The sequence below is a fragment of the Scophthalmus maximus genome, chromosome 4, assembly GCF_022379125.1.
Source record: "Scophthalmus maximus strain ysfricsl-2021 chromosome 4, ASM2237912v1, whole genome shotgun sequence".
NCBI classification, from domain to species: Eukaryota; Metazoa; Chordata; class Actinopteri; order Pleuronectiformes; family Scophthalmidae; genus Scophthalmus; species Scophthalmus maximus.
Window position 1 is genome coordinate 9,786,416 of NC_061518.1, and position 18,132 is coordinate 9,804,547.

The 18,132-nt window shown below is 42.2% G+C and overlaps 1 protein-coding gene across 1 annotated transcript; it reads left to right on the forward strand.

The window, feature by feature from the left end:
• Positions 1-955: 955 nt before the first annotated feature.
• cmtm4 (CKLF-like MARVEL transmembrane domain containing 4) lies at positions 956-18,131 on the forward strand. The gene is made up of 4 exons (XM_035628430.2): positions 956-1,765; positions 7,248-7,424; positions 14,280-14,378; positions 15,071-18,131. The coding sequence occupies exons 1-4, from the start codon at positions 1,580-1,582 to the stop codon at positions 15,233-15,235; spliced, it is 627 nt and encodes a 208-aa protein (XP_035484323.1). The 5' UTR covers positions 956-1,579; the 3' UTR covers positions 15,236-18,131.
• Position 18,132: the final 1 nt, after the last annotated feature.

Genomic DNA, 18,132 nt, shown 5'->3' on the forward strand with positions numbered 1-18,132 from the left:
TCTTTGTTATTAATGTAGTCGTTCAATTACTGTAAAATCCTGTCATCTGCAACCAGGTCTTCTACCACTTTACAGTCCTCACATACCAAAAACATATACCAGTTTGCAACACTGCATGTTTCGTTTTGCTAAGACTTCGTGAATTTTTTTATGAGTGATTGTGCACATTTTAATAATCTTCGACACCCCAAAACAACTGATCTCTCCTGAACTTTAAAAACAATTTTTAAAAATCCACTCGCATCATTACGAGACCACTGCACCACTTCATTCAAGGATAATAATATAACACGATAATGTTTTGATGCAACATTCGGGTATTCTGATCAGCATCTCCATCCTCCCAGCAAACACTTTTTATATTTTATTACCACTAAAAACCATAGGAGGGCAGTAAGCCACAGGGAAGTGTATTTAAATCATTCCACCTAAATGAAAATTAGGGTTTATCCCCTTGTACAGTCTGTGTTTATACCTGGAGTCTCCTTGACATGACCTCTGATACAACTGTCACTATTTGGAGAACACAGTTATGAATTCTCCATTGATCAGTGCATATCTAAACTGTACAGTCTTAAGGAACTTGATCAGATCATTTGATGCTATATATATAGCATCTATATATATATATATATATATATATATATATATATATATATATATATATATATATGTATATATATATGGTTTTATTTTAGAGGGGAAAATAGCCAAACAGTATGCTTTCCCCCAGGAGGAATTTCTGAGGGGGGGAAAACTAAAAATAACAGTTCTGTGGAGGATGAAGGAGTCATGTCACCAGGCCTGGTGGGACACTGTGGCCGGACAGAGGGGCAGATGTCGGTTCCTGCCGGAGCTGTTTTGCGCGCTTGTTTTGTGGACACTTGAAACCTGGCGCAGTCAGAGCCGACACAAGAATGTGCAGGGTTTTTTTTTTCCAGAGGGGCGGAGACAACACGCCTGCCTCGCATCCACGGCGGGCGGAGCGGAGCGGAGGGGAGGCAGCCCGGGCTGGAGGTCGCCGCGGAGACTGAAAACCCCTCATTAAGTTCACAATAGGGAACAGAGACGCGCTCTCTCCGTCCTTCTGCGCCACAATGGCCGAGTGTTTTTCGGAGACCGGCCACGCAGCCCGGTAGGGCTTCATGGTTGGGTTTTGTTCTTGTGTTTGTTTGTTTTCCCCCCCGGTGCAGCTGAACTAACCACAACCGTCCAATGGCAGAGTGACACTCGGGGACTCGAACAAGTGACCCGCCTCACGGCCGCTAAGTGCGTCTGTTCCAGAGAGACGCAGCCTGGGAGAGAGACGCGCGTTACCACGGACACCACGCGGGGCTTCTCTCCCCCCCCCCTGCGCCTGACGTCGAAGAGGGCAACAAGCGCCGCGGCCGTTTCCCCCGCGGGGCGGCGATGAGAAGTGGACCGACCGGTCTGTTCTCTCCATCCGCGTCCAGGCTGCGCGGAACAAAGTGAGCTCTCTGTCACACGACCTGCGCAGCGAGGTAGACCCGGGCGGGGGGGCTGCATGTCGTAACGTTGTCCGGCCGAGAGTCCAGCTTCCTCCCGCGAACAGACCATCATGAGGACCAGCGAGGAGACGGAGGGCTTTGACGCCGAGGCCTCCAACACGTCCATGATCTCCGGGGCCAGCAGTCCGTACCAGCCCACCACCGAGCCCGTGCTCGCGAGGAACGTCTTCGGGGGGATCCGGTGCGACGTGGACTACCTCAGGTCCTACTTCGGGATCCTCAAGGCGGTGGAGGTGGTGAGTCTGAGCGCGCGCGCACACACACACACACACACACACACGTACAGTACAGCATCGTAAGAGTGAGCAAGGCTAATTATGACGCACCATTGGTTGATAAACATCCACCAAGCAGCCACTGACACAAGTATCATAAGAACTATCATAAGGTTTATTATAAGAACTATCATAAGAACTATCATAAGGTTTATTATAAGAACTATCATAAGAACTATCATAAGGTCTATTATAAGAACTATCATAAGAACTATTATAAGAACTATCATAAGGTTTATTATAAGAACTATCATAAGAACTATCATAAGGTTTATTATAAGAACTATCATAAGAACTATCATAAGGTTTATTATAAGAACTATCATAAGAACTATCATAAGGTTTATTATAAGAACTATCATAGGGTCTATTATAAGAACTATCATAAGGTTTATTATAAGAACTATCATAAGAACTATCGTAAGGTTTATTATAAGAACTATTATAAGAGATATTATAAGAACTATCACAAGGTCTATTATAAGAACTATCATAAGAACTATCATAAGGTCTATTATAAGAACTATCATAAGAACTATTATAAGAACTATCATGAGAACTATTATGAGAACTACCATAAGAACCATCATGAGAACTATTATAAGCTCTAACAGCACGTTTTTTTAAAAACCCACTGTACTTTTTTTTGCACATTAACACCCAACCCTGTCCCTGAACTGGTAAAACCAACAGAAATAGCCACAAGTATATAAAGTTTATTATAAATCTACTTCATGACATATGGAGTTAAATGGGCCGGGGTGCTGGTTCTCAATTCAGCAATGCATTGCTCAACTTTCCAGTGTTTTCCAGTCGACTTTTATTTTGAAGGATACACATTTGCTTCATTGGTAGTAGATTTTAGTGTCTTTGTACTGTGTGATGAATTATATTTCTGGCCTCTTGTGATAAACTAGTATTTCTTGAGGGACCTGATAACTTTTCCTTTGCATGTTTGCAGTTAGGTTAAACTTTAATTGCCAATGTGTGACTGCTTTCATGCTCGTCCGATGATACCACTGTGGACTGTCTGATGAGGTCCTGAATTCCCCTTCTTGTCATTGGGAAAAGCCCGTTGTTGTTTTATTTTTTTAATCAACACACCTAAACCAGATGTCTGAACTGGTAGAAGAGGCAACAACAATAAAAAGCCGAAATGAGTGCTCCTAAAGCGCTGACAATTCTCCAGAGGAGGAAATATCTATCAAGCCACAGCCATTTCTCTTCTTCTTGTGCCAAGAAAACTCAGACACAGGCCTGCGCACTCATGCACACGAAAAGGAGTGCGGAGTCCACAACAGGAAAAGCCAGGGAGTTGAGGAAACTAGCAATTACCTCTAACAACATTTGTGGGTACAGCACAAGCAAAACTAGAAGTCCAAACTGTTGGGTGATGGCACTGCACAGTTCTGGCCTCTCTGCTTTAAAACTCAAGGAAGTTTGAGTCGAGACGTGTTATCATCTTGTGGGACGAGTGGTTTTCCAGCGGTATACGTGAGAGGAGCACCGTCAGCCAGTGCTGTTGCACACAAACCTGTGATGTTTACCTCTGCGTACGTGGGAAGTTAGGATACGAGGCAACCTGTCACAGACGTGGGAGAAGTTTGAAGCATGCAATAATAACACTGAACAATCATATTCACAGTCCCTGTGGGTTTCAAAGCAAATGCTGCAAACGTTGCATTCCACTTGGCTGTTCAATGGCAGCACAACAATCATTTAGGTTCTTTATTTCTTTGGCAATCTTTCAGCTACAGAGACCCCTACAATAAAAAATCATATTGTTATTAGTCATGTGACCGCCCATACATGTAGATTACAATTTAAAGATCATTTCTCATTTTTGTGTCTAGAAATATTTTCACTTTTATGCCGTAGAAATATAGCAACCGTTGTGCACATGTGTAATTAGCCTTATCTCAGGGCTTCTTATATTTACTTTTTTACTTGAATGGTTTGTTCAGCTCTTATACTGACTTTCCAGTTGGAGCTAGTCGTATCTCTTTCTCCGACGAGAACGGGACTAATGAAAGTCGTCCAGTTTCACATTCCGTATCTCACAGGAAGCCTGCGAGGCTTGCTGCCAAACTTTAATAGCTTCACTGGCCTTGCCATTTTTTTCACTTACTGCTCTGTCCTTTAATCGTTAAACTCGGTGCCAGCTGGGACTTTGGTGATGTTCCCTTTAGAGGCGATAGATGGAGATGACAACGCAGAACTGACTGCACGTGATGTACAGTAACGCACAAGGACATAATGTAGCACGATTCCTGCTTATTCCGCCAACACTCAATGCCAAGGAGGTGCAGTGCGGAGAGTTGTCCTGTGGCTGAAAGGGCAGTCGTCATGTGTTGTTGATGAATCAACTTTGTGCAGTTGTATGGAGATGGCATTGATGCACATGCTGCATTGTACCACATGCTTCTTTAAAGTTCCAAACATCTCTTGTCCCTCAAACGTTATGGGCTTTAACGCCTCACTTGCCCCCTCTGGCATTTGTCCACACTTCCTCATGGCTCTGCCAAGGAACTGTTTTCAATATCACCTCCACGCCCAGACCTTGTTTGCTCCGAGGTTGTAATTAATTTCATTAGATCCTGACACTTGCATTGGCACCTGTTTTAGCGAGAGTGGCTTTATTCTCCTCTGTGGAGACCAAGGCTCAATGTGCTAATGGAACCAGCGTAGTCGTTTCACACCAGAGCACTAAAATGCATTTTGCACAGAGCCTGTCAAATTCAAAACAGTAATTTCTTGGATTAATGGATCCACAGGTCGCTGTTGACCCTGTTCGGATCAGACACAACCCCCACAGTAGGGTGTGTAACCCGACCCAGGTGTGTCCATCCTGACAGCAGGTTTTTCTTTGTCTTTTTGCTGTGACTGGGTCAACAAGGTCCAACTGCCATTCACCTCATGCCTCTTTACGCTGACAGGAATTTGATACCTTGCGAAGCCTGACTGTGCACCGATCAAACTGTCTTGAGTTTCCTTCATTGTGAATAAGAGTTCACTCATTGACACTTTGTGAACCCACGTGTCCCCCCCCCCACGTTTTTTTTTAACCACTCTAACAAGTTGTCATTAAATGTAATGGTGAGGTGGATTTTTCTTTCCTGTCAAATTTTCTGTAATTAAGTTACCAGGTGCACCTTAATGTCAGCGAGCACTTCCTGCTCTAAGAGGGACACCATGTGCTCCATTCGGCTCTGGTTGAAACATTACTTATTCGGAGCTTGTATGGAGACGTAAATACAACACGAGTGTGTGTGTGTGGAGACATGGATGCCGTTGCTGTTTGCCGTGTCCTCTGGGGTGTAACATAACCTGCGTTCAGGCCACATTTTCCATCACATAGATGACTGTGGGCTGCTGCTGGAGCATTTTTGGAATTTGTTTTTTGTGTGTATGAAGTCCCATATCGCTAGAAGTGCAGCGTATAATGTTGCATAGTCTCTGCAGCGAGGCCTCTTTTCTCCCCCCATTAATGTCCACAACAGATGGCGTATAAGAAGGGGATCTGAATCCAAGGAGCCTTTTAAGGTCACCACAATCTCAAAGATAAGAATGTGCATGTGGGAGAGAAAAGGGGAAAGACTTGATGTGCATGATCATGAGCGTATGCTCTCGTGATAAGCAGGTTGCGTATTGTTGTAGGGTAAAGGTTGACATGAAATTATTACTAATTATTAACCCCCCCCTCCCATGTGGCCTCCCATGACAACTGCTACAAGGGGACTTGGGGAAAGCAATATGCTTTCTACAAGAGACATGACATCATCCATCAGCCTGAGCAGCCCTCCACTCATGTTTTGGGTGAAGCCATTTTGGCTGATTTCCTGCCACAGATGGATTGTTATCCAGCTGCACTTCATGGCTCTAATGAGTCTGCAACAGCTGCACCAACAACAAAAAAATACAGCTTTTGTCTTGATGATGGTCAACTCAGTGGATTAGTCTTCTCCTGTCTTTGCTCTATTGTGTCGCAGGTAATGTGGCTGCAGTCTGTTGTGTTAATTCATCATTATCTGTGGACTTATTGACCAGTGACTCGCAGGGAGCAGAGGTTGTTGCCCTGGTTTAACAATGTGGACTTTAAGGAGTGTTAATGGTTCTCATCCAAACTTGAGTCTGTCCATGTTGGCTGTAGTTATGCATGATGTAATCCTGTCCTTTCAGCACTATGAAAAAACAAACTGTATCGGTGAGGCATTCAGGGTGACCAAGGTGCTAATGAAGCTGCACTTGAGTCATCTGTTTATGCAGCTTATTTGAACCCTTCCACTGTCTGTTTCTATTATTAAATAGATATTTTTTTCTCTTTCAATCTAACAACACAGGCTGTGATTACATATCATTTGTTGTTCTTGTATCTGTTGTGCTCATTCAGTCATAAGACATTAGCATTACTTTGCATGAGATCACATAAACAGAGATTTCAAGGAATGTCTTGAAAGAGAATAAAATGCCTACCACATACTTTACACCTGTGTAAAAGGTGATCTGCTCATACAAAACTGTCCCCTGTGTAATGGAAAAATTGATGCAGTTGAATCAGGAGGACGGAGACCGTAGATGTCTAAAGCAGAAGCATTTGTTACAGGAGCTCAATGTTGAGGGGATTTCTGGTTCGTACAAAAAAGTGTCAGTGCATGATGTCCCAAAAAACCCTCCCTATCACGGTCATCGAGGTGTATTTAACTCTCAGATTCATTTCGTCATTAAACACATGGAATGGCTCCTTTAGAATCAGGATGTTTAGACTACAATTTAAGACCATGACCTCTAGAGACAGTGACCTGACCTGCCAAAGATAAGATGACCTCGCACAGAGAGGAGAGAGAATTTTCCATGACACCCTGCAGTAAATTCCATGCAATTGAACAAAGTGTTTAGAGGAGCGAGGAACACAGAAAGGACAAATACATAGAGTCTGATACGTAAAAAGCTTAGAAATTTTGGCTGTAAGTTGTTTTGCCACTTGAAAAAGCTCAAGCTGAAAATCATCCTTCAGCTCAAACCCCACCATTATACAATATATCAACATTGAATATAAAAAAGTCAAACTGTTCCAGCGCTGATGGACCAAGAAGATCTGGTCCAAACTGGTTCTGAATTCAGCGGCTTCAGGTCAGTAATATGTCGCCGTGGCATTCCCATGGTGCTGCTCTTGTCTCTTGGTTTTTAAAAAGCTCTGAGCCAATCGGTAATCTTTGTGTGGTTTCGTCGGGGTCTTGATGGCACCTAAATAGCAGAATTCTTCTCATACTGTGGTTTGTTGATGGAGGTTGGCTGGAGGCAGACATCATCTCAGACCGCCAGGAGTGGGACTCATAGGACAATCACTTCATCATCCAGTAAGCAAAACTTGGCTTCTGCATGCCGTTCATCTTCTCCCACGTAACTCTGGTCTCTTCCTGTCTTTGTCCCCCTCTCCCTTCAGGTCCTATCACTCATTGGATTCATCTGCATAGAGACTATCATGATGTGTTCTCCCTGTGGAGGGGTCTACTTCTTTGAGTTTGTCAGCTGCAGTGCCTTCGTGGTGACGGGAGTCCTCCTCCTGATCTTCAGTCTCAACCTGCACACCAAGGTGCCGCACGTCAACTGGAGCCTCACGGTACGTACGGGGAGATAATGCGTCGTAGGTCTGGACTCATTAGATACTGAATTCAGGTTTTAGGTGTTAAGTGTTATGTTGACCAATGTGAATTTACTTGTAGGCTTTATTCCACACAGCAAAAAGGTAGGCCACGGCAAAACTGAATTATAGGAAGCACCGTCAATTTTTCCGTCTGCTGTATGGAAGACTTGGGCCAATTTCAGACATGAGCTCCCCAAAAAATGTCCAGAGAATTGGGTCTGGAGATCTTCTGGAGTTTGCTATTCACATTTGGAGAATGCAGAAGGAGATTGTTTCGGGTCCGACGCGTACACAACAGCAGGACCATTTCCAGAACAATCAGGGGAGTGGTGGCGCCTTTCTCACATTCTCACATATTCTCACATGGGCTCACTGATATTTTCCGGAAATTTTACTAGAGGGCTGGCAGGATAAGTTCCGGAAAATGCCCTGGGCAACATCTGTGGAAATTTGCGTTCTCATATACAGCAGCATAAAGCAGTTTCAGTTTTTTTTACTCTGTATTTATGGGTTACATTGACGGTGTGTCTTTATACAAACTGTCAAAGAAAAAGGCACATGAAAAGAGTCCAAATTGTGTATGGTCTCCGTGTTTGTGCTCTTGCCTTAATTTTTCTCCCTTAATCATCATCATAATCATATTTGTCCCACTTTTCTTAGCGTTTCAGTAATTTCCTTCAAGCCTAACTATTCCTAAATCTATTGTTCTGTCCCTATTATGAACTGAACTGAACTGCACAAGCTCTACGCGGACCTCTGCTGAAGAACACTATGTTGGAGTATCGGGTTAAAAAGCACAATTTCATTATACAAGGCGGTAGAACTGTGAGACTACAGTGAGTGTGGAACTGAGAACATACAGTTTCAGCATTGCCACCAGAATATGCATTGTCAGCTGTTAGCAAATGAGCTGGTGGGTGTTGTCCAGCAGATACTGGATCCCTTTCAGTATTTGCCTATATACACACTCTGGTGTGTTCTGAGCTGCAGCCAGCTCTTTTACAAAGAGGAGTGGAAATAAAAAAAACGTCTTTAACTGTATTTCCAGGGGCCACACAGCTTACACTGCCTACCGTAGAGCAGTGGACTTTGAGCCATATGTCCAAGTACCAGCATGGCTATCAGATTACTTTATTGCATCTTTGGTACGGTATTCCATTTCAAACATTAAAGGGGTATTTCACTTTAACTTTTGGCAGAGTGACACCAAATGAAAGCCTTTTTACAGTCTCGGAGAGGCCAGAGCTAATTCAAGAGTGCTGAACTAGGAATACCTGTGACCACTACAGTCCATGTGATCTAAAATCTTCCCGTTCATTCTTTTCTTTGACGTTCTCTTCCTTTTCTCCCGAGGCTCACTTGACATTCTCATGTCAGCCCTGACTAAAGCCTAGTCTTCCACTTAGGTGATTAACTGCTATAGAAATTTGTGTGTGTGTGTGTGTGTGTGTGTGTGTGTGTGTGTGTGTGTGTGTGTGTGTGTGTGTGTGTGTGTGTGTGTGTGTGTGTGTGTGTGTGTGTGTGTGTGTGTGTGTGTGTGTGTGTGTGTGTGTGTGTGTGTGTGTGTGTGTTGGGGGTGTGTGTGTGTGTGTTGGGGGTGTGTGTGTGTGTGTGTGTGCGTGCGCTCCATTATGCTCGCAGCAGAGGTCGTTCGTCAAAGGAATTTGACTCTCGTCGGCTGTGGTTTGGCTCGTTGGTGTTGCTAATGTGAAGATTTGTAGTGAAAAAGAACATAGACAGTGTTTTTAGGAGAAAAAAAATCATGTGTTTAAGACACTAAACCCTCTGCTATGCACTTTTGGTTCATAAAGAATAGCAAGACTTACAGTAGGTGCTGCCTTCAAGATTCCCTCGTCTCTGCCCTGACTAATTTTGTAGCGCTGTATTGTACTAGAAGCTACCCAGCTCACGATGCTTGGTTGCGCTCTACAGTGTAGGTTCTACCCCATGCTGTTTATGTCTACCAAGTTCAAAGCTGCTCCGGTCAAATTGGGCCCCTGGGAATGTCACAATGAGCCAGCACTCCTGAGTGTTAGCCAACCGTTAACCCCTTTGCTGCCTTCCTCTGTCTCCTAACTCCAAATGGAGTGAGAGTTTTTTTATAAAGCAGTTGAGTGTCTCAGAAGGAGGTTTCGATTGCACAATCATATGCTACATGATCCCATCTCCTCCACTTCATCCACTGTGATGACTTTGGCAGCGCCGAAGGGGAAACACAGGTCCTGACTCGGCTCCCACAATGAAATTAATTCAGTTCTTGGGACCGTGTGGTGAAAGCCGCTCTGTGACTTCCAGTGATTTAGTTGAACTTTAGAGCTTAGTTTGCATGAATGAGCTTATTTTGAGCTCTGAAAAGACCGATGGAGGCAGACCATTCCTGATTGTCATGACAAAATAACTGCTGGTCGCGCTTTCAGGTTCTGGGGCAAAGAAACGGGGCAACCCTTTAGGCCACACAGGGAGGAAAATCCATTGGCTGAAGGAGGATGGAAAGATATTGGTGTTGAAGGAGAACGATGCTTTGAATGTCCTGCTAGTGTGTCCAATATATTCTGGATGTTTTGTCCTGGTAGCAGACAGACCGATGGTGACCACTGCATTATAAGCATCAGCTTCAGTCTATCTGGCTATGTGTTTTCCAACTCCATAAATCCTTTCCATAAGTTTAACTGATAACCATGCACCTCTATTAGATTAATGAAATGATAAAACATGAACCGAACGTAAAATTGTTGAAAATTTCTACGTCTCTTGTTTATAGTCTGTTTGTTAACATTTTTTTATCAAATCAGAAAGTCACATAGTCGCCGTTTGTACTATACAGACAACAGTCACCTGGATTACTTCCTTACTTGCTGCTATGACTCTCAGGAGGAGTGGTGAGATGTTTGTGGAATATTATGTCTGGTGAAAGGTCATGGGGGAGGTGTGGGCAGCAAATATAACTGCAGATGCTGTTCATATCTGTTAAAGGAGCGCACAGTATTTGCTTATTGTTAACATTCCTACTACACACAGATATCAGTGTCACAGTATCTGTTTTTGTCCACTGTGCACACTAACATAAATATTAGCTAGCTGATGGATAATATTGCATGCAAAGGATTAAGATTGTTGATGGGTTTCAAGAAAATTTATACGAACGTTCTGTTTATGCACAGTGCGTGTGCACGTGCATGTGAATCCATCCTCGTTTCTCTGTTTGACCCCCATGTTATTCTGATGGTAATTACCTCAGATCCGCTCTCTACAGCCGAGGGTTGTGGTAAACTATGGTCATTAATCCATCATCGGTTCAGACCAGAAACCACTTTGCCCATCTTGTATTTATTTAACCTGAAGTGGAATCCAATAAAAGCTTCTTTGGTTTTAAACAGCTGAAAACCTGCCCACCCAAGCAGAGAGAAGAAATGAAAAATGTCCCTACTATCTTTTATTTGGCTTTGAACTGGAATCCGGCATGGACGTGAAATCTGGAGAGGGATTTTATTCTTGCATGAAGCGTCCTGGCCCCGTGTGACTAGACTTCATAATTAGAGCTCTGCTGCATCCTCGAGGGTCTCCATAGATTCAGTCCTAGGAGTGTGGTTAGCTTTTAGCTTCTGTCTTGTGGCCACAGCTGAAATATTGAACCACACACAGTACAACATGGAACATTATGTGTATTCTATACTACTAACAAGCACTACGGAACAAGCATCCCCTTTTGTGCTTTGTTGCGACCATCAAACCATGGTGGGCGACATGATGCATTGTTTTATTTTTTCATCACTTTCTGTGTCCACTATTTGGCGCTAGAGAGCATGCACCAAACATGCATTTTGTTGCTGTGTAGCACAATGTAGACCAGAGTTGAATCTAAATAGAATGAATATTGTTACATGAGCCCTACTTCCTGTTTCCAGCAGGTGCTGTGAACAGATATTGGCATGTAGATGTCTTCAGGCAGTGACTCTTATCAAACGTTCATCACCAGTTATCAAACTTTTCCTTTTCCTTGGCGAAACATTGAAATTCGCCATGCCGCCATGTACAGGCCGTTCAACACAACCTGAACACATTTAATTCAACAGTCCTGTTGGGTTTTGGCTCCAATAGAATGATTGTTGTTGTTTTTTTGGCTTGGCTTGTTACATGAGCCTTTAAAATTCCACACATGTAGGTTAAACGTGCTGCAGGGACTTCGGCTTCTAGTGTTGCAGGAGAGACATTCTGCCACGCCCTGAAAAATATTTGCATCAGTTGGTGATCGGACCCTAATAAACTGGTTCCTGTTCAAGAGCACTGCTGACTCCCGTCCTGATCGTTAAGAGAGCTCTGGAGGTTACTATTAAAAAAAAAAAAAGTAATTCAGAACCATGTTCACATGCAGAGGCACATACACGTTCGCGAATCATTTATATATATATTTTTTTATTTTTTCAAAAATCATGCTAGGGGTGTTCTATAAGAGAAGATTGTAAAACAGTGATTCAAGCCAATAATAAGCCAGAGGGCCAGTGGTTTGGTCGAGTGTGCACTCGCGTTATTTCTGGTTAAAACGCGGAATGTAAAGCGAAAGAGACTGAGGCTGGAGCGTGAATATACAGTATTCCCCGCTCAACCAGTTGGGCGAGATGGACCAGTGTGCGAGTGCAGTGTTGCGGTGTGTGCATGAGACGAATGAGTATGTTAGGGGGGGGGGGGGTGTGTGTGTGTGTGTGTGTGTGTGTGTGTGTGTGTGTGTGTGTGTGTGTGTGTGTGTGTGTGTGTGTGTGTGTGTGTGTGTGTGTGTGTGTGTGTGTGTGTGTGTGTGTGAGAGATGGACGGGGTTATGATTTCTGTTGAGCGTTAGGATTATAACACTGGTGTACACATTGACTGTGCCAGTTAACGTGTGAAGGTTTCATATTAATGTGTTACTGATTAAACAGCAGGATCGGTGACACATTATCACAGTGTTTACCCACTGCTGAGTCTGCTTCTGCTTCTCCTCCGTGTGTGTGTGTGTGTGTGTGTGTGTGTGTGTGTGTGTGTGTGTGTGTGTGTGTGTGTGTGTGTGTGTGTGTGTGTGTGTGTGTGTGTGTGTGTGTGTGTGTGTGTGTGTGTGTGTGTGTGTGTGTGTGTGTGTGTGTGTGTGTGTGTGTGTGTGTGTGTGTGTGTGTGTACACATTTGTGTCAGCTCGTATCCGGAGACATTTTCTATCTTGTTGTTCCTGCTTTTATAAATTGACAGTTTGGCCTGACCAACAACAAAATTCAACAACTGCCACTTCCTGCATCTTGTTTTCTGTAGCCAGCACCAAAATAAAAGCAGTCTCCGTAAAAACCTCCCCGCAGTCGAAAAACACCGTCTTTAAAATGTTAAAACGAGGTTTCAGTCTGTGACAGTCCAGATAACAGTGAATGATGGTTTCCGTGTGTGGACAGAATGGACATGTGGAGGACATGGTGGGATTTAGAGAGAGAGAGAGAGAGAGAGAGAGAGAGACATGGCCATTGTTTGAGCCTCGTGTGTCATATGTGATATCACGTCTGCCGTGATCACAATCACGCATCTGATCACGAGGGCAGTGCCCCAGTCGGGCTGAGGACTTTATTATTAACCCTTTAGTGACTGCAGGAGAGTAAATCATCAAAGGGACGTGTCTCTTTCATTCTCTCTCCCTCTCTCTCTCATGTGTAAAAGACGGGTGTGTGTAGATGTGTGTGTCTTATATAAGGTGCTTTGCTCAGCCTTGTTGCTTAAGGCTAATACGAGTTCAACGAGTGTCAGAAAGGCTTCAAATTATTCTTTGTTTGTCTGGTTGGTTCATTATGATTATCAAATTTGATGATTACTCTGACACTTTCCTTGATGTACTTTGGGGTGTCAAAAATCTCTGTGCTTTTCTTCTCTGTTGTGAGGAAAAACCTCTTTTGTGTTGAAAATGGACACGTAAAAAAATCCAGGAGGCAACTGTCGAAACATTGCTTGCTTTCTTAGTGTGTCATGTTTAGCATAGTGTATGAATAAAAATAAAAATGGGTATATTATCTTTATCATTTATAATATATACCTTATGTGGGGCTCTGTAACAGGCTTTAATACTTTTAGTGGTCGAAGGCTTTATGTTTCGGGGTTGTCCATCCGTACGTCTCCTTCTCGTGAATGTGATTTCTCAGGAAACACCTCGAAGGAATTTCTTCTAGCTTGGACTCAAAGATGAACTCATTAGACTTTGGTGGTCAAAGGTCAATGTCATTGTGACCTCACATTCCTCTGAAATCAATTGACCAGGAATGCAGAGCGGAAATTAATTTAATCTGGCAAAAACTTCTCCTCGGACTCAAGAATCAACTTCTTCTTTAAGATTAGCAATTGGTGGTCAAAGGTCAAGGTTATTTTGACCTCACTAAACATGGCTTTGGCCCCAACTTGGGAATTAATTCACTAATTATGACACATTTTCAGGCAAATATTGAAATAAAATGACAATGTGATGACATTTTATATCCACAAGGTCAACTTCACTGTCACATCATATTGTTCTGCAAAAAAAGAAAAAACCCTTTCCATTATTCATTGCCGTTGTAACCCTATTCCCTGCAGCGTGATTGGTTGGTAGTTGGTTATTGGTATTAGTTGGTAATTATTGGTGCTATGGATTTGTCCCTAAGGCACTGAAAGCAGAATGATCAAATACTCTTGACACACATTTTTATTTATCACTAGCTGCATCATTGACAACATTAAAAGGGACACTATACCCTTAGTTATTATTCAATTATCCAGTCTCTTGAAAAAAGAAATAGATTGATGATAATCTGGGACGTAAAGTGATCCTGTATGTTCTGTGTCTGTCCCTGCAGGACCTGGTGAACACGGCTGCCAGCACCTTCTTCTTCTTCTTGTCGTCCCTCGTGCTCGCCTGCATGAACCATAACTCTGGAGCTGAAATAGCAGCAGTGGTGAGTAGGTCAAATGTTATTGGGGGTCTTTTGACCGGCAAAAGAAGCAGACCTCTGTAAATCTCTCCTCATGTTAGTCATTTAGAGACATCCTGTCAGGAAGGATGCATTACTGTAAATTTACCGATGAGTGACAGTTAATCAAAGGTCTCATTCAGGTACCAGACTTTTATCGCACGTGTCTTCATGAGCAGAGGTGACTGAGATGAATTGCTCATGGTTTTATTTTGGACTCGATTTTTTATTTACTCTCAAAAATATACTCGAATTTTTTGACAAATTAGTAAAGTCTGGTATCTGTATGTGTTTATTCATGCACTAATATATATAAAACATTAATATATTTTTTAAGTCCAATTATAAGTGTCACAATCTATCTCCTTAAAGCTACAGTGTGTAATATTTTGGAAGAACTTATTCACAGAAATTGAATATATTGTCCATAACTGTGTTCATATATGTATAATCACCTGCAACAAAGAACCAATGTTTCTTCGTCAACTTTGAATGAGTTAAATATAGTTACATGAAGTGACCTCCGACCTCCGTGTGAGTCGCATGTTTGCTACGTCGTGTTGAATATGGTTGTTGCACACAATTTCTAATGAGGTATGCCGCGTTTTAGTTTTCCTTTTTTTCTTTTCAGTTTCACATTCAATTTCAGACGTTGTGTTTCTGCCTCTTGTCTGCAGATCTTTGGCTTCCTGGTGACAGGTGTGTATGGAGTAAACACCTTCCTGGCGGTACGGAGGTGGCGCCTCGGCAACGGGTGTCAGAGGGCGCCCCAGACCAGCGAGTACATGCGAGCACGCACGGCATCTCGTGGAGAAATGGAGGCGCGACCCGAGCTTGCATGAGCGCTGACTAACGGTCAGAAAGACTTAAGGGGAAGAAGCCACACCAGCGGAGGGCAACTGAGACGGGACACTACTCTGCCTTCAGAACTCGGCCATCTCAAGCTCCACCACGTGCTTTTTTTCGTAGCTCCAGATGAATCTCGGTGGCTTTGTTTATCAAGGCGACCCGGCTGCCGTCACACAGCAAGACTCTTGAGAGTTGAAGGTAATCTGTGTAAAAACGTTTTATCCACTTACCTTTAAAAAAAACAGTGTGAAGGACGACTTCCACAAAGAGCCAAGAAATGTTGACTCCACTCCAGCTGTGCATCAGCTCCTGCTCTGACCAAGGCGTTGACTTTTCATTTTTAGAAAGTTCTGTGTTTCACTGTGAATGAAGTCAAGTAAGAGAAGGTCAACCTTTGTATAGTTTGCTTTTATCACGCTGCTGTCTGTAAAGTCCGTGGTAATGAATGTGACCATGGATCCAGGAAGCCACTGTTCCAGGAACACACAGTAACCGGCAGGAAACAGAGGCACCGTGACTTTACCGATTTATTCCTTAGATATGTTTTTGCTTTGACCAGTGAGCAAGGCTGACTGGATATTTCAATCTAAAGATTACACAACATGACTGACTTTGCAAATGCCTTTAACCTGACCTTCAGTGACCTTTAGCCACAATTGAGATCTTTGCCATCATTAAATATACAGTAACAGTACAGGCTCATTCTTTTACTGCAATAAAGACAGGAAGTACAACTAAAGGTCAAAATATCTGAAATGAGTTTAACAGATTTACTTATTCGCAACATGCAAACTATGGGTTTGACACTATAATGAGACCAAAGTAAAAATGTATAATATTTAATGCCATGATTTTTATCCATGGTTGTGTGACTAATCCAAAAGATATCTTCCCGAGCATTCCAAAAAGAAAAAAGAAACAATTTTGAGGTCTGTGTGACTTCAACACTGTAAGCCAGGGGTAGATTATTTCAAGCGCTGATGAGTAGAGCCCGATCGATAACATTTCAATACCGATATATCGACCGATATACAAAAAAAAAGAAATATATATATATATATATGTCGTCATCAAACCCTTATGACAAAGAAATAAAAATGAGGCTTGATATATTACAGTTTAACCAAAAACTTTGTTATAAATAACTATAGATGAAAAGAAAACTCTAATAAAATGAAAATATATACAACTTGTATAAAGAATATTTTTTTTACATAAAATGTAAACATTCTGTAAAAGAATAAGAATTATCAGCTGATGTTATCGGCCAAGGGATATATCGGTCGGGCTCTAATGAAAAGTTAATTGGTATCTTGTTACTTCTGCACTTATTAAAGTCTTCAGGTAACTCGTGTATTGATCATCAGCAGGTGCCCTGGTCAAGGTCAATAACCCCGAGCCGATACTGTGCCTCATGTATTGACTCCTTCGTTCTTTGATTCTTACGAAACATTTGAAATGAAATCACAGGGTGCCTCAACCTGAACACTGTTATTTTCCTGATGCCTTCTTAATTCTGACACTTAAAGTGAAAATTTATTTTAGAAAAAAAAGCAAAAGTCAAGTGAAGGTGGAGACATTGGGATGGAAATATGGTTCATTTAGCGACATTAAACTCTGCTTTTGGTTTAATTTAATGTCTGTGTGTGCATCTACAGTATATTATCACATTGCATGTATTATTAAATGTCTTATCATTCCACATTGCCGCTCATACACACAGAGATTACAAAACAGACGCCTTTAATTTTTTCCTGTTTTCCAGTGTAGTCGACAAGCAAAGATGTTTTATCTAAATAATCACATCATTTTTGCTTTTTTTCGGATGAGGAATGAAAAAGTCCATTTAATTTTTGTTGTGTGACATCGTACTGATGTACTGAATCAACACTACACTTACAAGTGTTGTCTTTGTTGTAGTTGATGTCTTTTTGTATATTAGGTTGGGTGAGTTTGTGAAGGGTCTGAACTGACTGTATGGCTCCATCTTCTGGTCTTCATCCAAAATACATTCTTTTGGACTGAAGTGTAGTTGCACACACCCAGGTAACGACAACAGTGTGTGTGTGTGTGTGTGTGTGTGTGTGTGTGTGTGTGTGTGTGTGTGTGTGTGTGTGTGTGTGTGTGTGTGTGTGTGTGTGTGTGTGTGTGTGTGTGTGTGTGTGTGTGTGTGTGTGTGTGTGTGTGTGTGTGTGTGTGTGTGTGTGTGTGTGTGTGTGTAAAGAACCAGAAGTGTATTTGACTTTGGGTTAAAATGAAAAATAAAAACTGTAATAGCCTCAGAGGTTTTCACACCGTACAGTATGTTTGAATAATCAGTCTTATCTCATGTTTTTCTCATGTTCCACTGCTTTTTTCTTGGTTTAGAGACTGAAATAATCGTATGTAAAGACAATCACATTTGTATTTATATCCATCACTTGACATTGATGGGTTTGTTTTCGAGTGATACTTTAACAATCTTCACTTAAACACTTGTACAGCAACGAAATCTGGCAAATGCATTATGTTATTTGAAAGTGTAACCTGGCCGTCATATTTTTTTGAAAACTTTCAAGCCACAGCTTTTTCTCTCTGTGCAACTTTGTGCTACAGCATGTTATGAAGACTTTGTATTTATGAGAACGAAATAGGGAGAAGCTTCACAGTAGTTTTTCCGGGTTTGAGATGTAAACCGTTCACGTGATCAGTCAAGACTGTTTGAATGAAAGTAGAGGTGAGATGCTCGTCTTTTTCCTTTTCGATCCAGTGTGCTTTGTGAATGGATACAGCAAAATCTGTGTTGTACAGCATGGAACTGTATTTTTGTATTTAAAACATTCTCAGTGTGGCTTCACGTCAGTTTATAGCGACAATTTAAATAAAGTAATTTGGACATTGTTGAAACTAG

Coding starts and splice junctions, on each gene's coding strand:
- cmtm4 (XM_035628430.2), top strand. CDS start 1,580: ATGAGGACCAGCGAGGAGACGGAGGGCTTTGACGCCGAGGCCTCCAAC. Junction 1,766..7,247: donor TCCTCAAGGCGGTGGAGGTG/GTGAGTCTGAGC, acceptor CTCTCCCTTCAG/GTCCTATCACTCATTGGATT. Junction 14,379..15,070: donor GAGCTGAAATAGCAGCAGTG/GTGAGTAGGTCA, acceptor TCTTGTCTGCAG/ATCTTTGGCTTCCTGGTGAC.